Genomic DNA, 27,700 nt, shown 5'->3' with positions numbered 1-27,700 from the left:
GTCCAAAAATATGCGGTAACATACATAAAAAAATCCGAATAATTGATGACCTTCTTTTTTTTGAAATCGGTTAGTAAAAACTTTTAACTGTGTTATTTGATTTTACTTTACCTAATATTGAACCAACTTTATCGCAACGTTTTAATGAAGAAAATGGCTCGTTGATGCGTTGATATTATTTCTTCTATCTTCATTTAAGTCTATCTTCGCTGCTAAATATTCCGTACGCAGCTTTGTCTGTTAATAATTTTTTTTAAAAATCAACACTGCGTAATTTGGGTTTCTAATAATGCTGATTTTAGCTGCTTCTTTTGTTGTTGTGTTCCTTTTCACTTGAAACGTTTTTTTATTTAAAATTTTCTTATTTGGTTTTCACAATTTTGTACATTCACTTTTAGTGACTTAAAAATTATTTATTTGCACACTCATACATATGTATGTATGGAATGGTAGTTGCTACGCGTGGTTCAGCGCGGCGTATACGTAACCAACACTTTACTTGCCGTCGCCCACTCAGCTGCTTTCCGTATTTGCGCGCATTGTAAAACGGAAGTGCAAATTTGTCGCCGTCGCAAGACAACAGCTTAGAATTTGTTTTCAAAAATACATACATACGTTCAAAGTGTATTTGTATGTTCATATGTCTCACAAATTCCTTCAGCGCCCAAATATTTGCTAGCACCACAACAATTTCACCAAAGTCGATCGTTAAATTTACATTTCACCGCCGCTGCTAGTATTTTGTGGTTTTACTCCTTTAAATATCAATTATGTATATCCGTAAACAAAACAAGATGGCGCGCGCACACACACACACTCTCACATATACGTAGGTGAGTGGAAATCAGCGCGTTTTTGGCTGCGTCGCCTGTCGGAAATCAAAAATCGGATATGCGAATGACCGAAAAACTAAACTGAAATATATATCGACAGTCGAACGTGGAAGCGATAGTAAGCAACAAGCGGCCGCGCGCTGATAAAATTTCGTTTTAATTCAAACTTTTTTTTTTAATATTTGCGCTGCAACTGTTTTCCTTGTGGACGCGACGGCTGTTGTGGTTGCCAAGAGGTACGCGGTCAGTCACTAAATTTGATTGAAAGTGTCCCACCTACTGAATGTATTTTGTTTTGACACATAAACTGGCCGATAAACTTTTTTCACACAAAAGATTCACTGGCGATTTTTTTATTTTTGTCTACATTTCGCATTGGCTAGCCATTTTTTTTGACGCTACCTCTGCGCTCCTTTCTTCATACTGTATGCAAGTTGTTGTCAATGTATGCCAGCAATTGCTGTGTGTCTTTATTTTTTGGTCGCTCTCCGCCTAACGGTAACTATCTTTAAAAACTGGCACACTGTCCGTTCGTGCAACGCTATGCGACTGTCATGCAATATTAGTTATTTATTTGCACTAACTCGTCCTGTCGACAGTACTGGCTTGCAGCGCGCAACACTCACTCACCCACACCCACACACCAACAGTGAGCAGCGCGTTTTTTTGCGGCTGTGCGGCTTTTAATTTCTTTATTTTTTTTTATGTCTATTCGACTACTCTTTAGAGGATTTGTGGCCATTGCATCTATGGTTGCGGTTGTGGCTACAGCTGCGGCTGCTGCTGCTGCTGCTGCTGCTATGCCATCTTCTCCTCACCGCCGTTGGTGCGTTGTTCGCTGTGGCAGCGCTGCTTTTACACACACTTATACACACGCGCGAGCGCGCCACTATTAACGGTAAATTCCAACCGCAAAATAATGTAATTTACATGATTATGGCCGCTGCGGTGGTTATGCGGAATATTATTTGCAGAGCGCTGCTGCTGGTGCTGCCACAATTTTTGCTACTCTGCTTCTTCTTCTTCTTCCACTTTTTTACCGCAATTCACTTTTATATTATTTTAGTATTATATGCGTTCTGCGCTAACCAGATCTCGCTCGAGGCGCGCTAATGTTAAGTTGTTGTTGTACGCTTTTTAGTGCGCTTCCTGAGACACGCTGGAAAGCAGCAAAAGCGCATTGTTTCAGCATAGCGCCGCGTGTATGTTGCTTATGCTGGCTATGCTCAAGCATGCGAGGCGCTTTCATTTGCTCTGATTACTCGCAAAACTATGCCGTACATACGTACATACATATATATATCCGAGCTCACACACACACATACAGACACACACACAACGGTTGCATCCATTTTGCTTTAAGATGGCGTCTCAACTTAACTGCCACACACGCGCACACACTTTCCTTCTGGCTTTTGCGGTTCCTCCCACAACTTTGCTCCGTTGGCGCTAAACGTCTCTTCTCTCTGCCGATGCCTACAATGCTGCAGCTCCCACTGCCACTGCCACCGCTATTGTGTGGCTACATACATACAGTCACCACCACCGCCACAGAGATAATCGCAACCAGAAACCGCAGTTGTTGCTACTGTTCCTACTATGCCATTTTTTATTTTTTGTTTTTGTATTTTGTTGCTAGCCCAGGCTTGTAAGGATGCGACGGATGTTATACATACATACATACGTACATACTTGCATTAACTTCATTCTCAAATGGCTGAATATAATTCATGCTTGTTCAGAGTTTGTTTGAGCGCATGCGCTTCCAAAGCGCTGATAAGCAGACTGTGCTTGCTGGCAGCCAACGAACGGATGAGCAACAAAATGCGCACACAAAGCCCTACACATGTACATATGTACACACTGGCAGATATATGTACATACATTTCCACAACCACAACTTTGCGTTTATCTTTTCATTGTGGGCGGAGTTTACGCACTTTACGCGCGCAGCAGCGCACTCCCGCAGGCAGGGTGGCGAAGTGAAGCTGCATGCAATGGCGTTAATGATGTTGGGATTTGTACGCAGTACTTTTGTACATAATTTTGCATGTACATATTCATTGTAATTATTGTTTAAAGTTGCACAGTTTTAGTAATGAATACGCAAAATCAGCAGTGCATCAATAAGACTTTGAATGAATGAATGCCGTGCTCCATAATTATGAAGCCCAAAATCGCGTATATGTGCATATTAGGGTGTACGAGAAGTGTTTGTTGCAAAATTTTGTAGGCATATCTGCTCAATCTTTTCCCTTTGATCCAAGTAAATAGCGTAAACATATATGTGCATTAGGGTGGTTAGAAAAAATTTTGAACCTTAAAAAACTGACATTTTGAATTTTGAAAAAACGGACATCAAGTGCATAGTCGGCGACCCCAGAAACCCTCTGGCAACGAGTCTTAACCCATAGCAATGCTTAAAACATTCAGTATCAACGTTTTAGTTTTAGCAGTCTTTTTTCGAAAGCATATTTTTGGGCACTAGACCCATTCTAACTGTCCAAGACAGGTATGTAATTAACGGAATATTGCCCAATAATACCTAAGTAATTACATGTAAAAACGATATATTAGATGCACTTTAACATGTCACGAAAATAGAAAAATTGAGAACATCAGCGTTTTTATAAAAAACCGACTAGCGCGGCCCCCCCCAAAAGAAAACAACTTTTTTTTTTCAAAACAAAAAAATACGTGCCTCGATTTATATCATAAATAACAATATTTTTATGAAGGGTTTATGAATTTCCAAAAAGAGTGTTTCTTGAACCACTCTAATATACATGCATACATATTCAGTTTTATTGAAGTCGAACTATGATAATCCGTTTTGACTTGGAAGTGAACTTTTGGTTAAAAACTTGTACTGAAACTACTACACCGCGCTGCAATACTTATCACACATATTTTTTTTTTTCACCCTTCCTTTATTTGTTTAATCTAGAAATGCAACGTTTCATACAGACTAAAAAGAAAAATTACTAGTAACTACCCTGACTGAAGAAGGCGTTTTTTTTTTTACTTTGAAACAAATGCGGTGAGTAAATGTTTTGAAATTTGGGACTATTATTACTCAAAGAAACAAAGAAATTTGTGTCTTGGAAATATGAAAGAGGATCTGTGAAGTGCAGAACGAAGGCTTACTCAAACGAAACATACTGACTTTGAAGTTCTTTAAGCCAAATGCATTTTAAAATAATTGAAATCAAATGCAGAGTAAGATAATTGACTGCTTCCTTGGACATCGCCATGTTAAATAAATTAGTTCGTCGCAGGGAAAAAAAAGTTATTATAAATTACTCACAAATTAATTTGATTTCCTGCAGGGTACTTGCAAACTAATTAACTCGAACATTTTATAGCAGTTTGAAACTGTTCTTATGTTGTTATAGGAGGCATAATTCCCAAAAAGTTATTTCACTGAAATGAAAATTGTGTATGTGAAAGAAATTTTTTTAATTGTAGTTTTTTATAAAGAAAATGCTTTTGGGAAATTATATTTCAAAAAAAAATCTACAAGAAAAAATAATTTAGGCAAAAACTGCTCTTCGGAAAATGCCATATTAAAAAATATACCAAGGTGTTCACTCCGTTCGCCAAATGGCAGCCCTAACTTACCGCGTTCGTCAAAAAGCTCCGCTTACTACTCCAGGCTCTCTGACGTTTAAGTAAGCCGAGGTTATTAGGATTCTGGCGATCCCTATAGACAGACGAGGTAAGTTGAGTTCCATAAATTTCTGAAATAAACAATTTTCTAACACAGTTGTATTCTTTTATTTCCCGCTCTACAGAAAATCAGCCCTAGCTCTACCCTGTAATAAAGATTTTTTATAGAAAATAATTTTTCGTTTAAACCGGTCTCACGCTCAATTAAGTAGTTGAATACGATTTGTTATTAAGCCACAAAATAACAAAGAAAAATAAAATAAATAAATAATAAAAAATCTTCTTTTCGAAAATATCATTTGACGGGAAAACATATTTTTTAAAGATTTTTTAACGAAAAAAAATTATGTAGAAAATAAGATTTTTTTAGGAAAATAATATGTAAAACTATAAAAAAGTTATCATATTTCAGAAAGAAAATTTTTACTCAGAAAAATTCTTTTGCGCAAAAAATTAGTTCGTTGTAAAAAACATTTTTGGGGAACATACATTTTCGAAAAAAAAGCAATTTTATTTTTATGAAAAAATTATGAGTCTGATACCGTTTCTTTGATAAAAATATGCGGAAAAAAATGTTTAGTTGAGATTAATGAAATTTTTTACGAGAAATTTTTTTTACATACATACATACAAATATTTTCAAATCAGAATTTGATTTTCCAGCCCTCGATGAATCATAACTTACAATTGGAATCATGAGGGTTTTTTTTGTAGTTTACATACATATAGGCTTTTGGTCCTCCATCTCAACAAAAATCCCTGTCCAAACCACTTTCCTGCCAATTACACCGGCACAAAAAGAAAGTGGTATTTGCTTTTAACTAGACCCACCTACCTACATACATGTATGTATTTCGATCCGTTGAATCCGAATCTGAGGTCCGTTTAACTCGTATACCTTCAAAATCTTAAGTAAATTCATAAAATTACGAATTTTTTGCTCGAAATAAATGTCGGTAGGTGGGTCTGGTTAAAAGCACAAACCACTTTTTTGCGCCGGTTTTATCAAAGCTGGATGAAGGAATTATATGACACGTACCGAGGAATTTTTCACAAAGCCCATCCTCTTGAGTAATGCCTCGGATACCGGGCCGATTTCCGGAGTAACTCAACCTTACCTCATTTCAACGGATATCTATCCTGAGTGACTTTTATTTTTAGATCATTTCAAAATCGTTATTTTTTTACTTCTTCAATCACGAATAATCGTTAAATTTGGTTTTTTCGGTCAAATTTAATCGTTATTTTATGATTTTTAACTTTTTCGACCATTTTTATCCGTTATAACGGAGACTGTTTTTATCACTGAATTAAACATTTTATGATCTTAAAAATTAAATCTGAAAATAGCGGTTGTAGTATGGCAAAAAAAAAATATAAATCGTAAAGCAACGGCTAAATTTAATCAGAAAAATAGATATCCAATTTTAACGGTTAAGTTATAATTTTGATTATAAAGATATAACCGTTACGATCCCTGACTTATGTAGAACCGTTTAAGGCTCTTCGGTCCATAAGGATGAGTTTCTATATGTGTTTCGTGCACGGCCAACTCCTATGAATTTGAAACATAAATGACAGGCTGAAGATGTTCTGAATAGTTTCCTATCGAAATAAGGTATATGATAAAGTATGTAACGAGCGATAAATCCAGCAGGTACCGTGCAACAAATCGAGCCAGTTGAGAAGCTAGCTAAAAAGAAGTCGGAACTGGGTTAATATTATATGCCATTGTTTCGCTCTGCATTCCATTTTATTCAAGAAAAACAAGTTTTGTATTAGAGAAGAAAATCAACAACTTCTACATACTAAACTCTGAAGGAATCGTTGTGCGTAGAATTCTAAAGTTCTTTTTGCATCATGCTCAAATTCGCAACCGTCGTTCGCCTGGTAAAGTACATTTTTATCGGCGATATGCGTTTGTTAGAGCCATAAAAGAGGAGCAGAAATGCATCATACATTATACAAGCTAATATACATATCTCATTTCCATGAAATCTAACTTTAAGCTTCGTGCATTTGACAACAACGATTGTTCACTTACATATCTGTTTTTTGTTCAACTTTATTTTACAAAAATACACACTCACGCTTGCATACATATTAAGATAAGTATGCTATGGTACATTATTAATTATGCGATAAATTGCCAAAAAAGAGCACAATGATATATTTAAATGTAGTTAAGAAGAATGTTTAAACAAGTCTATTAAATTCCTTTTTCCATCGAAATGTAAATGTCTCGTGTAGTAGAAACTTTTAAGTGCAAAATATGAATGTTAGTTGCTGGTAAAAAAAAGAAGTAATGATTTTGGCATGCATAGGGGTAACGAAAGAATGTGTCACGGTTGTTCGTAGTTTCACCAACTTAAGGCGTAGCAGTCAGAAATAAGCTAAAAGATTGCATTAGGGCAAGCACTCAGCAATTCAAATTCGCGATTTTGAAGAAACTTTCACATCGAAGAGTTTTCGCACGAAGAAAACCTGTAAATGAATAGTAGATAAAGATTTATCTGCGTTAAATTAACAATTGGTACGAACCTGCACGGAGCATGCTACAAAGATTACCAGAATTTGGCACACGGAGAATGTTTGTATGTAACTGTTGTTGTCGTTCAGTAATGCAAAATCACGGGCTTCACGATTTCTGCTATAGGATTGGTAGGCCAGCATGTCATTAATGTTTCGCTCTACGGTGCCAAGCGTAACCTGAAGAGAGATTGTTTAGTTAATAACTACATAATTGAATATTTATTCGATTGATTTGGGGTACATTTTGACCCGCGTCATTAAGCCGTGTCGCAACTTAAAACTTGTCGCCGCACATACGCAGATATGCATAATAGCAAGCTTTTTAGCACAACCCGTCTGAAAATATTTTTTTTCAAAATACTCACCGTGAAATTTTGCAAATTCAACTGTAGCTCTTCTATTTCCTTAGCATATTTATCCCAAGCATCGTACTTCACTACAGTGATATAAATGTTGACCAGCTTGCCGGCGAAACGGGAGAACTGATTATCGATGCACACAGAATAGTAGCCACCAGGCGATACTTGGTCTGTGTAATCAGCAGTGGCTTGCCACTGATATGGCTTCACAATCTGATTCTGGGGATTACGAACAGCAAACCCAGCCATGCCATCACCTCCACGCACCACCTAAAAATAAATCATACATCATTTTAGTTATTCCAAAGCAATTTTCAGTTAAGCGAACAACTGTTGCACTTACACTAAAGGAAACGTAAAATGTGGCACCGGCCTGCACATATTGGTAATAGCAGTCCTCCTTGCCAGCATCGATATGAACCTTGTAGTCCATAGCTACCGCCGGTAGATTCTCATACCAAGGCTTGTGAATTTCCTCTGTAACTGCATTATTTGTTGCAGTGAATGAAATTAAACAAATTAGTAAAAATGCCGATAGTAATAAACTTGCGTGCCACGTCAAAAAACTCATCTTTTTTGTTTTGAGTTTCACTTGAATCGGGTGGTCAAAAGAAGCAAAAAGGGGCAGCAACAAAAACACAGAAACAAAAGCAATCACTGCACAGCAGTGTTGCCGTTTGAACCCTTTGGTGACTAGAGGCTAGATTTAGCTACAACATACTTTTTTTGGCCACATAAATTTAAAATAGGCCCTTGCCTTGACATTATTTAATTTTTTTCTTTTATGTAATGCTGGTTTTCCACTAGGCATTAAATGGAAAAAATTACAAATGGCAAAGTCGGGCATAAAAAAATAATAGTGTCATTACATTAAAAAAAATAGTCGTTAAGTTCATTTCCACAAGGCATTTTTTTAAATGGCCTAGTGGAAATTCGGCATAAGAGATGAATTTTTAAACTAAAACAGACTGGTATTTATATGTATATGTAAATGTATATTCCTTACGGTTTTATTCAAACTATAAGTGTTAGGGACGGTAACTTATCTGTTAAAGATTTAACTATACTTTAGATAGATAATTTTACTGCTTTTGGCTTTTTTTAAGTAAAAATATTTTGTTTTTGAAATTTCTTACACAAAGCCGTGTTTGTTGAAGATTAAAGTTTGCAATATTACAGTTGTGAATTAAGAAAATAGAAAAGAAAAAAATGTTTAGCAAAAATGTAGAAGAATTATGAAATTTCAGCTCAAATATTTTCGATATATTCTGGATCTCATTTGTAAAGAAATAAATATTCTACCAACATGCTGGTATATTATATGCTTTGTGCCTTATGTAACAATTACTTGATGGTGCCAGCAAGCTGGTGTCGTGCATTTACCTTTTTACCTTTACTTGTTTTTAAAAAGGTTTTTGGTTGTATAAAATATTAGTTTTTTTTTAGAGCTCATTGTTTTTCTATATCATTACTTATTGAAGATATCTGCGTGTAAAAAAAAAAAATTGCGACCATTTTTAGCCCCAACGATATTTTATAGCTCTTTTTACTCCTTTTGGAAAAGGAATCTGGCTACCACTAAAAAGGGAACACGGCAACACTGGCTGCTGCACAGCTGCATTTTGACAGCACAAATGTCAATGTAGGCAAGAGCTGCCATATCTAACATGTTTGAAGTCAAGAAAACCGGATACATGGTTGTGGGTACTCGGCTAAAGTAAAAGTAATTGAATATTATAGGAGATAAATATGAAATAATAAACAATGTCACAATTCATTTGAATTATAAAAAATTACGTAACCTGTATTAGGTACACACACATACACATACAAGCAAAATTTGTTGCATATATTAGAAAGAAGTAGATAACGCAAATGGGCATATTCATTAACAAAATAAAGTAGACTATACAGTCAGTTACATTTTTTGGCATAATTTTGATTGGAATATCTGTCAATGTCAAATTTTTTAAATATATCAAAAATAAAGTTCTTTATTAAAATTAGCCATATTTTGATGTTTCGTTGGCTACACCTCAACCTGACAGCTACCGAGTGATATTACAAAAAGTCATTCACTGACTTAGAGACCACAGACGCGGGGGTAGCCCAGGGTGGTGTCCTATCCCCGCTTTTGTTTAATTTCTATATTTTAAAGCTCCCTCAACCACCAGAGGGAGTCTTTAATGTCTCTTACACTGACGACTGCTCGATAATGGCGTCTGAGAACGGAATTGATGACTTGTGCTCGAAAGTAAACGGCTATCTTTCCGAGCTTTCTCGCTGCTTCACAGCAAAGAGCCTAACCCTCTCCCCTACAAAATCCTCGGCAGCCTTATTTACTACCTGGACGAAGGAGGTCACACTGCAACTGCGTATTCACGTCGATGGCGAACTAATTCCGACGGTGAATAACCTAAAAATCTTCGCAGTTACCTTCGACATTCTGCTCTCCTTCTCGGCGCATACAACCGCAATTGTCAACAGAGTACAGAGCCGCAACAACGTCCTCAAGTCGCTAGCCGGCAAAGACAAAGAAACATTGTTGGCAACATACAGGGCAATTGGCAGTTCTATTCTAAATTATGCAGCGCCCGTGTGGGCGTCGGGGACTAGTAGGACGCAGTGGACGAAGCTGCAGACTATCCAGAACACGGCACTTCTGCCTGTGACTGGATGCCTTCTGATATCGCACCAACACCACCTGCACGACGAGGCCCAGATGCAAGCAGTTCCTAGTAGGGTGCCACAGACGCGGGCACCCAAACAGACAACTGCTCGCAGAAGAGCCCTCGCCAAGGCACGTCAGGAGGCATGTCAACGTACTGACGGACGAAGTCCAGAGGTTCATATAACAACCTCTGGCCCCTCCTGCATGCCGATAGGCCTTAAATGGCATACACAGAGTCGGTTTCGAGTTATATAGACTCTCGACGTTGACGGGAAAGAACTTTGTATGCCTCGGGAGACCCGCACCACAATAGCCGGACTTCGCTCTGGCTATTGCAGCAGGTTAAACTCATACCTGGGGGTCGACTCTGTATTGCGATTCGACAAGAAAATCATTCGAATTCGAAAACTTGGCACTACATATGAGTTTGTATTAGCGCGTGTGTAATTTCGAATCGCAGTACAGAGTAGAATATATGAAGATGTCGGAGAGTCGGCACATGACTCACGGCAACTCTTCGCATGCCACGAAAACCCCACCCAGCTACAATAAACAAAATCTTTCAAATTGTCTTATAAAAAACTTTCCACTATCTTATGTTGATTTCGTTTCTTCCTAAAAATGTTGCTCTTCCACGGTGCAAAATGTGTTTGATGTTAAACTCAACGCTTTAAAATTACCTTCTCGTCCCATGTCTAGCTGGTGATTATAAGGGCAAACATCTCTCCTCTCCTTTGCCATAAAGTAGTGTGACATTTTAAAAAAAGAACATACAATTTTCTCACCATTCGCCTTTATTTTGGAATCGAACAGGAAAAGAGAAAGGGCCAATCAAAAGGCGACATTTTTGGGTAGAAAAGATAACAGCATTAGCCAGAATTGCTCTATTGAAGGACAAACTTCAGCATAAAGAACAGAATAGAGTTTCATCAAAATAAATAAATCCAGAGTACAAGACATTCAAAAAAGCCAATTTTTGTCGACTCCTCGGATCTCAAAAAAATGTGGCCATTGAAGTAAAACAATTTTAGAATATATATGTATTTTTCGAACGTGTGCTTTATTTTTTCGCTTTTTCATCTTTTTTACTCATTATATTGTATAATTTCTTCTTCTTTTTTTTTGTTGTTTGCTGTTTTGCGTTTGCTGTTCATTATTAAGTAGTATTTATTATTCATTTGTATTTATTTGATTTGCTATGCTATTTACCTTTTATCATTTCCGTATTCATTATTATTAAGTATATAATTTTTCGTATATTATTGTTTACAATTTTTTTTTGTGGTTGTTGCTTTTCAAGTTATGAATTCGATTCAAATAGATTTTCATCCTTTTCTTACATATAAATACATATGTTTTACTTGCTTGTGGCTTTAAGAAATCTTCTATCTTTCTATCGCTTACAATTTGTTTTTTTTTTTGTTTTTGTTTGCTAATGATTATGAACATGATAATGATGTTGCAATTTGTAATGTTTGTTACACACATATCTACATAAATACGTAAATATGTATGTAGAGTGCGCATTGTATATGTATGCATACAATATATATGTATGTACTAGAAAGGCATATGCCACCCCACTCTTTTACTCTTGCGACACTTTAAATGCATTAACAATTTGTTGTTATTTTTCTATACATGTATGTATGTGATACTCGTTCTTCTTAGTTAGGCCTTACCATTTTATTTGCAATATTCTGCTTTGTATCTTTGACTTTATCCTATATATGTATATGTTGCATGTGTGTGAGTATGTATGTATGTGTGTGTGACTAAGTGGGAGCCTTTGACCGGCCAATACGGCAGTGTACTTCTAACTTCTACTACGTATTTTTTGTATGTATGTATGCATTGATGGTTGAGAGATTTTCGGGGGGGTTACAAATGGATGAAAGCGCTTAAATTTTATTTTCAATTCGTAAGAAACTAGCTGTATCATTGTATTGGACTTGTTTGTTTTTAATTGTTTGTTTGTTTGTTCGTTTGCTTGCTGAAAATAGTTGCACCTATGTAGTAGTTATGTATGTAAGTATGTAAATGCTTGCAATGATTTCGTATATCAATATGTACGTTAGTTGGTTAAATGCAGAGTATTGTTTATTTTGCTTTTGCTTTTGCTTTTATTTTTGCTTGGCTGCAGATGTTGAATGCTTGTTCTTGCAGTTCTCGATAAATTTTCGAGTTTCGTTTTGGGAATTTATTTATTAAGTACTCTATTACTATTTACCAGCTTCCAGTCAAAACTTCATTCAATGAACGCCAACCAACCAGTTTGGCTTACACATCCATAATCCGCCAGTTAATTACAAAATCTAATATATCTGTATATGTAAGTATGTATATTTTTTAATATTACTTTAAGTTGTTCTCTATAATTGATTTACTTTAATATATTTTTAAATATTTTTTGTTTTGTTTTTTTTTGTTTCAAAATGATTAAACAAATGTAGGTGGAAAGTTTGAAACTCTTATGGGCGCGGTTCTCGAAAAAGGAAGATAGTACTTAATGGTTATTTACTTGTTTGGTTTTTGCAATTATATGTATGTATAACTATTTAAGTTTTTGAATTGTAAATTTTTTTTTGTTCGCAATCGGTATACATACAAACAACGGCCATTTAACAAAGCGAATAATTACATAATTAAAACTCCAAATGTTATAATTGAAATATATGTATTCTGTTTTTTGCAGTATACTACAATATATAATATGTAGGTAAAAATTGATGTAAGTATATATAAAGAGTCTGGCAATCTTAGGCAAAATTTTCTAGCAAGATAAATATATATTTTACAATGGACTGAGGGTGAGATGTGCGCTGGCAAATATTTTAAATTCATGCCTAATGCTATGCTCAAATAGTCTTCTAAACTGATGAATGTGACAATTCTATCAATTTGTTACTGCAACTCAATGAACCGTACATACATATACTTACATATGTATGTATATATAGCATGGTGTCAAAAATCGTGTTTTCGGGTTGATTTTTGTCTGAGGCGACGAACCCCTTAATTGAAGAATCTTCTAGAAATGGGCGTGGAAATTTTTGGACCGTTTTCGGCAGAATATCTATACGCTAACAACCAGGTATGGTAATCATTGTAAGCACAATAATTTAAAACATTATTTTAAGATATTTTGATTTTTTTTAGTTTTATTTTATTTATTATTTTTTTTTTGCTTAACATAAATTTTAATTTGATTTTATTTTTGCGATCACAAATAATGATTATTTTATAATTTTCATTTTTCGAACAGATAAAAATTTTTATTTATAAAATTTAAAAGGCCATAAAACCGCAACCAACTGATAGTTTGACCTGAATATTCAAAAAATTTGAGCGAAAATATAAAAATTAGAAAATAATCACTATTTTAGTCAGAAAAAATAAAACCAGAGTAATAATATTTTTTTTTTTAGGGAAAAAATAAACTTCAAATATTAATTAATATTTACTACTTTTTATGGTTTTATGGTTTTTATGGAAAACAAAACATCGAGAGTTTTTTTTTGCGATGCTTCGAACATGTTTATTTTTAATAAAAAAAATTTCTCTACACTGAAAAACTGAGAAACCACAGTTTTTTCAGTGCACCAGATTTTCTTAGGGTCCACGAGTCGGGCTTTTTAAATACTTGAAACGGACAACGTAAGGCGTCATCGGTGGTGTTCATTTTGTGCTTTACTATTTAGCAGATGACATTGGTCATTATGACTATTTTGGTACTAAAAGCTGGAAGAAAACATGGATTACCTCGTAAGGTGCTTACCTACCAGGGACGCCAACCCTCTTGGGGCTAATTCCCCTATTTTCAATGAAATTCCCCCGAAATGAGTTTTGCTACACATTTAAAGCACTTCATGCTAATTTTTTATTAAAATAAAAACAAATATCATTAATTGTGATATATGTATAATATAAAAAACAAATTTGATGGCTTGGTGGCGAAAACGAAACGAGAAAAGAGAGCGTCAAACGAAAACATGAAAAAAGTGAAAAATTTCGCTATCAGTGTTGCCAGAAAATTTTTAGGCTTATAGCTAAATTCTTCGAAAAAAAAGAACTAAAAATAGCCAAACAATGTGTTTCATAGCCAAACAAAATAGTTAAAAATATCTTTCTTCAAAAATAGCTAAATAAATTAAATAATTAGATCTGTGTTCGTATGGAAAAGTAGCTTATGTCGAAAGGCCGGCTTTAGTATAATGCGGCATTCCCTTTATTTTTTAAACGACAAGGAATTTTTTGATGAGACTTAAAAAGAATATTGACTTGCTAGTATCGGAACTATTTCTTGCACGTTTATTTGCTAAAAGTTGTTTAACGGCTTAGCGCCCGTAAATCATTCGCAATCATATGCTGCGAATGCCGATTTATACTAAAGCCAGCCTTTCGACATTAGCTAATTTTCCATACGAACACAGAGATTATAACGCAAAAAAAGGGGAGTTCTCCCTTGGTTGGCATCACTTTTACCCACTTTCCGAGTGGGATCGGTTCAGGAAACTCTAACACGAAAAAAGTAAAAATTATTTTTGTATGTGTGAAATTTTTTAAATCAATCAAGGTCTTTTTTTTAATATTGTACGAGTACTAAGCCAAATAGTTAATGAAACATCTTCCCTCAGTCACATTGCGGAAATTTACAATACATTTATGAAAAAAGCATAGGAAGGTGTTTTTCCCAGTGGGAATTAGGAGCACGTAATAATACCTTATTAGCAACTTACTCTTCACCTGGCAGTCATTACCATTTCCCTGCCGAACGTCCCTTACTTTTACAAAGGCATGGCCGCCTTATGTAAGTAGGAATTTAGAATGTACATTTGGTATCAGACATACTTCTGAGCCGCTATACAAAGTAAGTTACGTGTAATGCAGAGCAGTCGCTCGGAGTAGTTCGGTGCTTGGAAATAACTTCGGCTGCACGTTATTTTGCAACTGACAACGTAATGTGTCTTCGGAGGTGTTCATTTTGCCCTTTACTAGTAGATGACATTAGCCATGATGACAATTTTGGTACTAAAAACTGAAAGAAAGCATGGCTTACCTCGGAAGGTGCTTACCTATTTTCCCAGTGGGTTAATTTAAAAAATACATATGCACTCGTATGTATATATTCACAATATTCTTTTCAATTATCATCCCCCACAATTCTCCATATCATTGGAAATACTCGGATAATCGTACATACTACTTCTTGCGTGTGTTGTTCGAACTTCTGCTATGGCCTTTGTTATGCAACATCTTAATGGCTTCCAATATATATTTATCATAGTTATTTAAGCTATTTAATTTTCATTATGTCGTATGTATGTATGCACTGCTCGTTTTTTTACTGCTATTGATTTGCTTTGCTGCTGTCACCTCCTTTTTCTGTATATATGTATGTCTCATAATGCATAAGTATAAAGTTATTATTTATATATATATATATATATTTTATAAGTATTAATGTATATGCTATTATTAATTATATCGTAATTTAAATTTATAGTTTTTTTGGGGGTTTTTTGTTTGCATATATTTATTTTTGTTTTCATTGCATCGTATAAAATTTTTTTCCGCAAAAATATATTATAAAATGAATATATTTTTTTTTTTTTTATGTAATATTATCGTCTCGTCTCATCAACGTATCTGTCGCATTCAATTTTACACATAAATCGCCCTTGCTGTGTGGCTAATCACACAAACCCTACTGCGTTTTTTTTTATATAGTAAAAATACAGTTTGCGTCTTGAGTTTTTTGTTCTCGATTTTATTTTTTTTTTTTATTTAGTTATCATATTTTCTTTTTTCTTTTATTTATTAAATAAGTTTTAATGCATAATATTTTTTATTTGCGTAAAGAAAGTGAACTAAATTAAACTTTTTAAATTTCTTTCAGCTTTTTTATTTATTTATTTTTTTTAGTTTTCTGATAATTTTTGTTATACTTTTATCGAACTACATATATCATTTCGGTGTTCAACTGTTGTATATTGTATGGCCAGTCATGAGCATTAAGGACATTCGTTCGGCTTGCCTTTTGAGTGGCAGAAAGACTAGTATGTATTAAATAAGAGGTAGAGAACAATAGATACATATTTAAGTACTTAACTGAATAAATTGCAGCTTTTAAAGCTTCATCTTAACTAACAGCATTGGATGCCATACCTATGGGCATCCTTAATATTTAAAGCTTCTACACTCATATACCGGGACGCAACAACAGCGATTGCTGTGCCTAAATGACTACTGTCATGGATGCCATAGCGACGTGTGAAATGATTGGTATGGGTTAAATGATAATTTAGATAAAAAAATTTAAATTTGAAATCAAACTATCGATTTTATAAATTAAAATGGTGGTGAATGTATCTAGCAACACTACGCAGATTCTTTTGGGTAACCGCAGCTAATCTAGTAGACAAAATCTAATTTAATAAACATAAAAAAAAATCTGAAACTACCTAATGTGATTTTTTTTTTTTTTTTGACGAAATATACTTTGTGTGTGTATTAAAACCAAGTCTAATTTTATGTATGTAGTATAGATCACTTTAAAGTCATTTAAGCACAGCAATTAAAATAAGAGAATTTTTATATACCTTCTTTTTTTTCAAAGCATAAATGTACTCCTGATAATTTTCTGTTTTAAGCTTAACATTTTTTTCAGCGAATTACATATCTATACTATATATGCATGTATGTATGTATTTTTATATTTATATATGTATGCATGTATGTATGTAAATGTCTTCGAGACTTTCTTTTCATGATATTCTGCATCATTTGAAGCTCAGCTAAATTTTTTAGCTTTAAACTATAATGTAGTATTAATATTATCGATTACCCTTCGCACAGTTGTAAAATTTGTTAGCTGTCATAAGCGTTAAAATATACATACATATCTACAATTTATTATAATTTAAGCGAAAAAGAAATAAAATAATTTACATATTTTTTATTACAATTGCTATTCTTGATTTTTTATTTGCTTGCCTTCCTTTTTATAATTTACTTAAGTGCCTAAGCATTTTGTATGATGTATGTATGTACGTAAAAAAGTAATTATTGAACCCATACTAAGCAGAAAAGAAATAAATATAAATACTAATATATATTTTATATAGAAAATGGTAATAATAATTTTATTATAATTAATAAATTTACTAATTTTGCTTTCAATTTTATATCCATTCCTAATAATTTTACAATTACTCGACACTCCACACGCGCCTGCTTTCCTTTTTCTTTTCCCATTCCATTTACTATTGCTGTACAAGTACCAATAACTATTTTATGTACTACAAGTAAATTTAAATAATAAATATTTTTACAAGACTTATTATTACTAAGAAATCATCAGTCGCATTCGGGTCCATCGGAGAAATGGCCGCGCACATCGAGCCCCGACGCTAATTGGAATATTATATGCGACAATGATGGATGCTCCAGTAACTCATTGGATGGCAATGGTGGCTCGCATCGTGGTCTCATATGACGTCCACGAAAGCCACGATGCAATCTCAGTACAACATCACAGAAGACGAAACGTAAAATTAGCGTACGTAAAAAGTCATCGCCGAAGAATTGCACGTACGATGAGTCTATATATATAAATGGTAAAGTGTCAAAAGTTAAATAAACGAAAAATAATGGTACTTTGCACTTAACGCACCTATAAATCCTATGCCCTGCTCGATTTCATCGATGCGACAACGCGTCACAAGTCTTGATGCCTCTGTTATGAATCGGTCTACATGCGATTGGCAGCGCTCCCAATGGTGTATTGGCACATCGCCCACATTGCAAATGTAGCAGAGCGCCGTTAGTGGAGAATGCAGGAACAAGGTGAATAGCGAACCATGATGTTGCACATCAGCTGTGTTGGAGGAAATACAAAAAACAGAACAAAAAAACAAAAGAGTTGATTTACTACTAAATCAATTGCGTACGAAAAAGTTACCTTGAAATGCGGGCGGCACATCTTGCGGTGACATTAGTATGACTAACGGTTGTCCAAAGTACCGGGGGATGTGCTGAAAGACAAATGAATTATCCGAATCGATGATAATGAACATTGGTCTTCGTGTGAAGGGATACAAATCGCCGGGATATAGGCAATGATTCTCCTTGTAGGATTTCCCTCGACATGCAATGCCACCGCCTTCGACGCCATCACGCTTGACGCTCGTAGCAAGGCCACCCAATTCATAACCATCTGCAAACGAATTGTGAAAAGTGTATTTAGTTAATATGTAATGGAAAAATTATTTATTTTTATTATATCGAGCCCTAACCCCGCAAAGAAGGGAAGCGAAATTTTTTCAAAAATTGTATTTTTGATGCGGAAATGCTCCTCCTATAGTATGTAGTCATATAAGGCGAATGGTGGGCCATTTTAAACTATACTCAGCTTGCGTGGTCGGCAGCAGCCGGATATCAACATTCGCTATCGCTAATTTTGGTCACCAGAAATCTCCAAAAGAATAGGAGGCGCACCTAAAAACATGCGACATTTAGTTACCATTGGCCACAGTGCCTACCCACCATTTTTGTTCGAATACATTTTTTTTTTGTTTTTATATCTCAATATAAATTCAATATATCGGCGAGATAGGGCTTTCTTCAACGTAATTTTTGTGTTTCGGATCGGCAGCCGAAATGGGGCGATCTTTCACACAGCCGTCGATATAGTAATCTAGGCTTCACACCTGCCGAATGCCACTCTTACGACCACACTTTTATGTCGCCTACGAAGTCCAAACGATCCCAAAAAGAAAAGCAGAACATCATCAACTTCCTCTCTGGCATGTCAGAGGCCATCTCATGGCTCAAGTCGCATCGCGGCATTTGCTTTTATTTGGCTCAACAGAGCTCCATCATGCGAGCATATTTTAGCTAACCATAGCCATGGGGTAACACACTCTTTAGCCTTTCCGGGGGATAGGTATGTAGGAACGGAAAGGTCTGATGTAACAACGAAGCTAGGATATTTCACTATTTCGTTAGTTAGGAGACATCCAAGAAAAGTTGGGATATTTCGATGCTAATGCTACTCTCGGAAAGTATCCATTGTCGTCAAGATATACATATGCACATAAGTCATCCTTGAAGCAAAGAACAGCCACGACGTTGTTGGAAGTCTGTTCATGATAGTTGAGTTCGCAACTGTTGCAGCAATCTCCTCCTAACCGAATTTACAAAGGCGCAATGCTGCCGCAGTTATCCTTTATCAGACCCTAAAATACGTTAACTCCTGAAAGGGACCCTTGTAAGGTGATAACCAGCGAAGGATTCCAAGCCGGTACACTGATGGTTCCAAGTCTGACGATAGAAGTACTGGGGTCAGCGTATTCGGACCCAGATTTCAGAAATGGCATACACAACCATATTCCAGGTGGAAAGTTTCGTCTTTCATTGAAGGTTTAACTGGACCGCAATAAATATCATGTTGTGCAGGCAGACAACATGGTGAGCCTTAGACTTACGTAAAATCGTGTCAAAACTACATATCAGCCTGTTAAAAAAAGAGTACTGAAGAAACTAGAAGTCCTTAAAAAGGTTAACTTGTGGTGGATTTCAGCTCATAGGGGTTTAAAGAAGTCTGCGTGGTCTCAGCCATTTTAAGGGGCTTCACAACACATACAAGGGATACACAACACAGCTCCAATGGTATCCTCTCGTGGAATCTCTAAACGACTGTGTAACTTTAGTTCTTAGAGGTCTTAAGAGCTACCACGGGCTATCTGGAATTTTTTAACGAGATGGACGGCAGGTTCTGTAGGCTGGCGGAGGACATAAGCACAGCCTCACGCATTGAATCGCTTGAATGCGTAAGTATGTACATCTCGTAGATAGCCAAGTATTTAGCAAATTATCCACTAGGACTCTTCTCGCCATCGAGAGTTAGACTGTTAGAGTTTACTGCCTACCCGTTCGGTACCCTCCTCTAAATCTAAATATATACTTATGCAAATACTTACAATCCTCTGGATGCTTTGTAGTCGAGAAACAACCATCAGCTGACATATATAAGAGTAATGCGCCTCCTGGAGGCAATTCTTTAAATCCACTAGCTAAGAACACCAGAAGTTGACTAATAGAAGGCTTGTATAGTAAATATTTGTGAGGATTGTCTCGATAATGACGGCCATTTTCTAAGTAACCCTTAGAACCTGGAACACCATATGGTGGTATGCGGCTGGCAGCCGGGCTGGCATCGTGCCCGTGCATGCCATGTGTGATGCTCATCGGATGTGTTGATTCCGTTGGTTCTCGTTCGAGTGTTTGTAACATTCTGCAAAAATACAAGGCGATATTATTAATACTAAGTATATAGATGTTAAAAGCGCAAGTAAATAAATCATTGGCGTTTTAACTTTACCTAAACATGTCCATTGTTAACTCGGAGAACTTCGCCTGCTCGCACGCCGAACCTACAATGAGTATCTCCTGCAGGCTCAACGTCATGTGGGGCGAACGTTCACACGGTGGCGTCGTTAGCGGCGATAACCTAGAACCGGAACCACTGAATATCAGTTGGTGAAGTCAAGCTATTCTAAAGAGACGGCGGTGTGGGCCCGTGCTTTCACAGAAGAATTGAGAATGTGATGCTATAAATGGTGTATGGAGGGTGGTGGGTGGTGGGTGGTTGGTAGTGGAGGTGAAGGTGGTTGTGGTGAGTGTGATGTATGTATGTGGTAAGCGTGTCGCACTGCGTAAGGCCAGTGCATATGAATATTTTTTCTGTTTTTTTTTCATAAATAATTTTTTTATTTTTTGGTGAAGGGATTTGCTGGAGAGTGTGAGATGTGAGGTGTGGTGGTTAGACTGATCAACTGACTGACATGTGTGTGTGCGTGCAAGTGAGACGCGTTGATCGGTGAGATGGAGTTAACATAACAATAATAATAACAACAACAATGTCATCAGCAACACAATTGTCAAACTGCAAAAAAAAAGTTGCAAAATAAGCGAAGAAATATTGCTGGTGGAATTTAGCGTTTTGTAAAAAAGTGACAACCTATGACAACAACAAAAAAGCTCGCATGAACTGTACGGAGTTTTTTGGATGAGTTAATGATCGATCAGTGAATCATGAGTCATGAGTGTTGATTCGTGACCCTAAATGAGCGCTCGTGTAAGAATGTACGACAATGTAAATATGTATGACTAATGAATGCGCTGATGACGTTGATGTTGTTATATGATTGTTTCGGATGTTTCAAGTCTTCTGTGATAAGCACAATAACCTATGTATATATAGAAATATCGTTTTAACATTAAATCAACCAAAAATATTCTCCATAATCATATTATAAACTTATTAACTTAATAATTATATCAAATAAAATGTATCGAAATCAAATTAAAACCGAACTAAATTTGTAACCAGAGTACCTCCCAAAATAAATATGTACAATTCAACACGTAATTAAAAAATTTTTTTTTTTTTAGTTAGTAAATTAGTTCTTTTCTTTAGGTTTAATTAAATTCTATTTCCTCCCACAGAAAGCACGGGCGACGGCGACGGCGTTTTCACGGCGTCCGTGTATAATTTTGCTTTTGACCTCACCTGTGTGAAAGTATGATGGGATTGGAATCCGCATGAAGAACAGCCACGGCAGCTTCAGCTTTTATAAAACCTTTTATCTCTTCTAAAACTAATGACCATTCTAAATGGTCTTCTGGCTCGTAACTGCAATGAAAATTTCAATTTAAATTGAATTAATTTTGTTTTTTTCACTTTACTAAAGTTTTGTTTTTTTTTTTGTATTTATTTATTTACTTACGTTGTTGTGTATTCCTGTATTTGTTTTTCCAACTCCGTCACTAACTCACGAACCAGCTTCATTTTCTTCAACAGCAAACAAACAACAATAAATCGCGCATAATAGCGCAACTTTTTCACCATTAAATCGGGCCGATCCTCCTTGATCGCACGCGAATAATATGCTCTACCTCTAATCGCTGCATAAAATTGATAAGCTTCATTCAGGTAGTTCGTTTCGCTGGTTCTTAAGCTGTGAGGCGAGAAAAAAGTAAATATATATATGAACAATGTGACGTCAGAAGAATCTTCATAGGCATTGAAGTCAGTAAAAACCGTTTTCCGATCGGATAATATTAAGCCGTCAAGTTTCGAAAAATCCCTCAAACAATTATTCTTTTATACTTTTTTAAAAGTTAAAGTAAAAACATATATGTTTAATTAAAAAAATGAAATTCCTGTCAGTTTAACCCAGTTCCGGTCGAAACCGAATGTCAGAGCATCCCTGATTTGGTAGCTCATATTTTTGCATTTTTCAATAAAAAACAAAAATTCCCTCCATTTTAGACGGCTGGACGAGTGGTCTAGGACACCCTGTATATATGTAAATGAGAAATTCGTTTGTTTGGTGGGCAATAATCTTGACCGATCTGACCACTTTTCTTGTTCGCTATAATATCCGGATGGTTTGAAAAGAAAAAAATTTAGGGAGCTGCCACCAGTTTGAATATTTCAGTTTAAGTAAATTTATAAGCTAAAGGAAGCAAATGGGTGTCAAAAGAAAGAGGTTTAAGAAGGCTTACAGCCGCAGATATTTTTGAGAAGGGCAGGCCACCTGCTTAAACAATTTAGTTCATTTTAATTGATAAGTTAAATTAAATATTACACTAAGGGTTGCAAAGTAAAGACGTTTAAGAAGGCTTAGGGCCAAAAATATTTTTTAGCAGTGTTGCCAGCTTTTTTTGAATATTGTATTTAATTAAATTGATAAGATAAATCAAATACTACAATATTGGTATTAAAAAGTGCTTTAAGAGAGCTTACAACCAAATATTCTTTTGAGCAGGGTTGCCACCTGTTTTGAAAATTTACTTTAATTAAATTGATAAGATAAAATAAATCGTCGTTTAAAGCACAAAACCGCACAAGCTCTTGGCTCAATCCTTATCCATTCGTCCTGAAATATACTAAGCATAAATGCGAGAGAACAATTTTGAAAAAATTAGAGTTTTTACTCTCTAGAAAATAATTAATGCAACCTTGTAATTTAATTTAAACGACGAAATATTACAATATGGGTAAAAGAAAGTTTACTCTCGAAAATATTTTTAGCATGTTGCCATCTATTTGATAAATTTAATTCAATTAAATTTATAAGATTAACTAAATACTACAATATGGGTGTCAAACGAAAGATATAATCACACAATTTCTTCAAAGGTGTATTAATTCAAAATTTGTCGTTTTTTGTACTGTGCGTAACAAATATTCAAAGACCGTATTTATCTTCCATATAACTACATTAGGGTTGTCCTTAAAAAAATCAAATGAACGAATTTTCAGTCTCACCTCCTCAATCGGTAATACCATGGTCACAAATATCACATACAAATTTTGGTCCCGATTAGAGACTCAAAATATTAAAATTAATTTTTTTCTCATCTAATACCCAAAATCGATACTGCCATAGTCGAAAATATCACATATAAATTTTGGTCCCGATTGGAGTCAGTTAAGTCGTGCCGTAAAGGGGTCAAAGCCAGATGCCTCTATGGACTCAAAAAATTAAAAATATATATATTTTTCATTTAATCCCTAAATCGATACTACTAAAGTAAAATATATCACATATAAATTTGGGTCCCGATTGGAGTCGGTTAAGACGTCTTCATAGGTAATCTGAAATTTGACCCCTGTGCGACATGCCTTAACCGAATTCACTAGTATGTATATATTTATGTACATAGGTTAGAATACGTTCACTCGTAGGCCGCATAAATCCATTGTGATGCCCAAAAGAGGGTTTTCCCAACCCTAATTTCTTTTTGAACCATCCTGATTTTCTTGCGAACTGCTATCAGACCCACTATTGAGGTTTACTCTAAGCTATCGAAGCACTGGTCCCCCAAGAAATTTGAGGCATTTTCTTTAGAGGGTAGAGCACTGGCATAGAAAAGGAACCGCTTCACTTATTTCAATAACGATTCTTTCCTTTAGGTTCCCAACTTGCATTAAGATGTTAATTTCGGGGCCGGGTGATTTCTGCTGGTACTAGCAAGATTTTACTTAGTAAAGTTAGTTTATTGAGAGAGTTTCTATTAGGGTATTTGACTATTAGCTTTTTCTCTAAAACATATAACCAGGTTACTGGAGGGTAGCTGACACCAAAATTGGTATACAAACTTTACCTTTCTGCCCAGTGCCCCACTAGGCTTCTTAGCGAACGCTAGGTAGAAGACCAATTAACTAAACAGCATCTATCTAAAATCTCTTTCAATTTCCATCCGATGAACTTATGGAATTAAGAATTTTCATATTCCTAATTAATCTCAGTAATCTTAGTATTTCAATACTTGCATACATAAATTGGTACTTACTAGTAATGATAATAAAGCTGTCCAATTTTGCTTGCAATTTCGCCAATTTGCCAACGCTTCAGTCCGTATTTCGAGTCCAATACCATGCGATGCTGTTGTTGGAATTTCCATAATTTCGTATACACGTCAAATGTACGCCCGAAATACGCCTGCCACTGTCTATGTCCATATTGTGGCAGGTCTCTGTGTTGTTTTATAAAAAAAAAAACACAAAAAATTGTATTTCCATAAATTAATATATGTAAATAATTGCAATAATTTCACTTACCTGAGGCCATTAAACAGTTGCTTTGATTTTTCGAGCAAATGACAAAACTCCAGTACTAACTTTCGATCCTGTTCTTCTGTGGATTCCATTTTCACCATACCGTTTCAATTGTAATGTGTTATGTGTATTTTATTAAGGAGCTGAAAAGAATAGATAGTCAAATGCAGAGTTGAGTGAATGTAAGGACAAAATCGACTACAGTAGAGATTAATTGAAAAGATACGAATATTGGTTATTGGAATATAGTCGTACAGCTAAAAATTCAATACGCCAGCAATTTTACAATGCGCGAATAAAAAGTATTTGTGTGCAAATATTTTTTTTATTTATTTTTTTTCTAATTGTCTTGTCCACTCTTAGCTACCGAATAAAATGAAAACCCCAATTGCGCTCTTTCACATTTGCCAACTGAACTATGAAATACTCGCATACTGAATGGGCAAGAAATATGATTGCAGCGGCGGCAACGACGGCGGCAACGACGTCTGTGGCACACTTACGAAAGTGGTAAGTGTTTGGGGGGGGAGGGCCCAACGGGTATCTATGAGTGGCACTCACATCGAACGAAAACGATTAAGCACTTGAATCTATCTAATATTCGCACACAGACGTTGCCAATTAAATCATTCACAAAGCAAGGCAGGGTTAAGATATGCGGTGAGTGCTGTGCGCAGGGACCAAGCGAACGAGCGTGCTAGCTAGCTAGCTAACAGGCAAGGGTAGACGTCACTGGCACAAATAAACAAACTGAATCATCTTTTGATTCAATAAACGCTACTGAAGGCATCATCGACGCCAAACTTGGCGGCAACTATAATGTAAGTACATACATATATATTTAGTGATGAAGCCGCCATCGAACATACATATGCACATTAGAGTGGTCCAATATTTGTATAGAGGGAAAAAATTACAACCTAGGCATATTGATATTTGCAATATCTATACCAACTTTCAATTTTCTACTGTAACAAATACAGAATGCTCAATGACCTCGAAATGTGCTACTGGTTCGCTGTTAAACTGGCAAAAATATTGGTGATTTTTATAAAAAGCTACTGTTGTGATATTTTTTAGATAATTTAAATTTGAAATGTTCTTAGGTTGCTTTACCAATTGTTTGATTAATATACAGTGACTGAAACAAATGACCACGTGTATATTTTCTTCAATAATTCGTAATGTTTTTCGCGTTAAATTTTTTTGTTGTTATTTTTATATAAAAATATTGTTAAAACCATCGCAATTTTAAGCTTTGAACAAAATTTAGGAAAATTCAACAAATTTTCATCAAAATTTCAACTTTTTATTGTGAACTTAGAAGATTTTTGGGTATGCAGTTTTATAGCCCATATAATTTTAGCCTAATGAAGTGCAAGTTTCAAACGGATAAAAAATCGCGTTGATTTTTGAGAATTCTTTTTGAGGCTACTTTTTCGGGTTTTTTAATATAACAAGCGCAATTTACAAAAACTTGCGTTGATACTTTGAAACTTTGTTGCTCACGGTCTCCCGCGTTTTATTTCATAAGAAATTCATACTTAGATATATGAAAAACAGTGCAAAAGTTCGTCACCAAAAAAATAAATCTCAAAAATCAAAGCGATTCCTTAGTCGTTTGAAATTTCCATTCATTAGACTAAAATTGTATGGGCTATAAAACAGAAAATTTTTTCAATTTTCCCAAATTTTGTATAAAGTTTGAAACTGTGATTTAGACGGTTCTGGTTAAAGCTTAGACCATATTTTTATATAAAAACAACAAAAAAAATTTTAACGCGAAAAACATTACAAATATTTGAAGAAAACCAACACGTGGTCATTTGTTTGAGTCACTGTATGTACATAAGTAAAACGTCAAGAATAAAATATGAGCATCATGAGCATCCTCTAAATTTATACTTCGAAGGTGCCCCAAACCCTACCTCGGATTTTTTAATTTTTTTTTTTACCACTCTAATGCACATACAAATGTACGTATGTATGCTGTTATTTGTAGTGCGGTATCATCATCATCATCACCGCGCTACAGCAGCTGTTGTTTAGTACATATTTAGGTACTTAAGTGTCTGCACACACACAAACCTGAATACATCTCTAAGTATGTATGTAGAAAGAATCGTGCGTTGGTCTAACACCGACCGATTATATAGTTTTATACTAGTATCTTATATGTACATAGATATCTGATTGCACTTGAAAGACAACAAAATATGTATGTATGTGCATAGCAAAAAATTCGAAAATATGAAAATCTTCACTCAATGACAAGCTGCCAAGGGAATCAATTACATACTTATATCTACGAGTATACATATGTAGTATGTGTATATGGTGGAGGTTAGGCCGACAAAGCCGGTTATGCAGCAACTGTGTAGAATTTAAGTGGCGCACTTGTGGTGTCCCCCTAGACAGGTTGATGAAGAATTGGCTTTTGGGGTAACTTACTAGAAGAACTCAATGATTTCTCTGCTAGATGCATCGATAACTGTAGGGTAATGGTAAATATTTTCGTAATCTATTATAAAGATGTGCATTATGCATGGTTAACAAGCATATTTACATACATATGTATGATGTATATGTCGATATCTAGGCATTAGCATGCTACCACGCAAAATGTGGTATAAATACGGGCAAATGTATTTACATATGTAATTGGTAAGTCAAAGATTGAAATATATTACAAGTAATTATATATGTATAAATAAGCATACATTTACATAATTCAAACATATTTATTTTCTTCAAAGGTCTACATACATATAATTGGGTCAATCCATGTCAAAGCGACCAATGGTGGGAATCGACCATTTTTGATTTGGCTAAATTTTGGTCAGAACTATTCTTTTATCCTATAACAAAGTGCTGCCAAAGAAAAAAATCTGAATTTTAATTTTCGAAAGTTATACAAAATTCTAAGTTTCACAACTTCCCGCATTTTGCAACTTTGTTTTTTTTTTTAATATCTCAAAAACTATTGTACCTACAGAAATGGTTC

The 27,700-nt window shown here is 35.1% G+C and overlaps 3 protein-coding genes across 4 annotated transcripts in view; all 3 read right to left on the bottom strand.

Moving 5' to 3' along the window:
- LOC118747532 (DNA-binding protein D-ETS-3-like) overlaps positions 1 to 254 on the bottom strand; it is a 32,581-nt gene extending 32,327 nt beyond the window's left edge. The window contains exon 1 of the mRNA XM_036481582.1: positions 112 to 254. The gene's annotated coding sequence lies outside the window, so the exon portion shown is untranslated. The remainder of the gene's footprint in view (positions 1 to 111) is intronic.
- A 6,283-nt stretch (positions 255 to 6,537) lies between these two features.
- Positions 6,538 to 8,050, bottom strand: LOC118747700 (transmembrane emp24 domain-containing protein B). The gene is made up of 4 exons (XM_036481776.1): positions 7,737 to 8,050; positions 7,400 to 7,663; positions 7,044 to 7,211; positions 6,538 to 6,986 (listed from the first exon to the last, which is right to left on the bottom strand). Exons 1-4 carry the CDS (start codon positions 7,962 to 7,964, stop codon positions 6,930 to 6,932), a joined length of 717 nt encoding a protein of 238 aa, XP_036337669.1. The 5' UTR covers positions 7,965 to 8,050; the 3' UTR covers positions 6,538 to 6,929.
- A 9,166-nt stretch (positions 8,051 to 17,216) lies between these two features.
- Positions 17,217 to 27,700, bottom strand: part of LOC118747698 (protein SCAI) — a 52,072-nt gene continuing 41,588 nt past the window's right edge. Inside the window, exons 2-10 of one of the 2 annotated variants that reach the window (XM_036481774.1) lie at positions 24,700 to 24,839; positions 24,432 to 24,614; positions 21,857 to 22,087; positions 21,640 to 21,762; positions 20,449 to 20,592; positions 20,048 to 20,361; positions 18,028 to 18,282; positions 17,740 to 17,943; positions 17,217 to 17,668 (exon numbers count right to left, since the gene is read on the bottom strand). In XM_036481774.1, coding sequence (XP_036337667.1) covers positions 17,424 to 17,668; positions 17,740 to 17,943; positions 18,028 to 18,282; positions 20,048 to 20,361; positions 20,449 to 20,592; positions 21,640 to 21,762; positions 21,857 to 22,087; positions 24,432 to 24,614; positions 24,700 to 24,797 — 1,797 coding nt within the window. In that variant the 5' untranslated portion in view covers positions 24,798 to 24,839 and the 3' untranslated portion in view covers positions 17,217 to 17,423. The remainder of the gene's footprint in view (positions 17,669 to 17,739; positions 17,944 to 18,027; positions 18,283 to 20,047; positions 20,362 to 20,448; positions 20,593 to 21,639; positions 21,763 to 21,856; positions 22,088 to 24,431; positions 24,615 to 24,699; positions 24,840 to 27,700) is intronic. The other variant, XM_036481775.1, reaches the window with a different exon arrangement.

Source organism: Rhagoletis pomonella, unplaced genomic scaffold (assembly GCF_013731165.1).
Source record: "Rhagoletis pomonella isolate Grant_MI unplaced genomic scaffold, Rhpom_1.0 Rhpom_scaffold_00012, whole genome shotgun sequence".
NCBI classification, from domain to species: domain Eukaryota; kingdom Metazoa; phylum Arthropoda; class Insecta; order Diptera; family Tephritidae; genus Rhagoletis; species Rhagoletis pomonella.
The sequence above is the reverse complement of the archived record's forward strand: the minus strand, read 5'-3'. Positions and strand labels throughout refer to the sequence as shown.

Bases quoted from the DNA above. Each gene is read 5' to 3' on its own strand.
- LOC118747700 (XM_036481776.1), bottom strand. From the start codon at position 7,964: ATGAGTTTTTTGACGTGGCACGCAAGTTTATTACTATCGGCATTTTTA. The intron at 7,664-7,736 runs GTAAGTGCAACA...ATTTATTTTTAG, and splicing joins CATTTTACGTTTCCTTTAGT to GTGGTGCGTGGAGGTGATGG. The intron at 6,987-7,043 runs GTTCGTACCAAT...ATTCATTTACAG, and splicing joins TTGTAGCATGCTCCGTGCAG to GTTTTCTTCGTGCGAAAACT.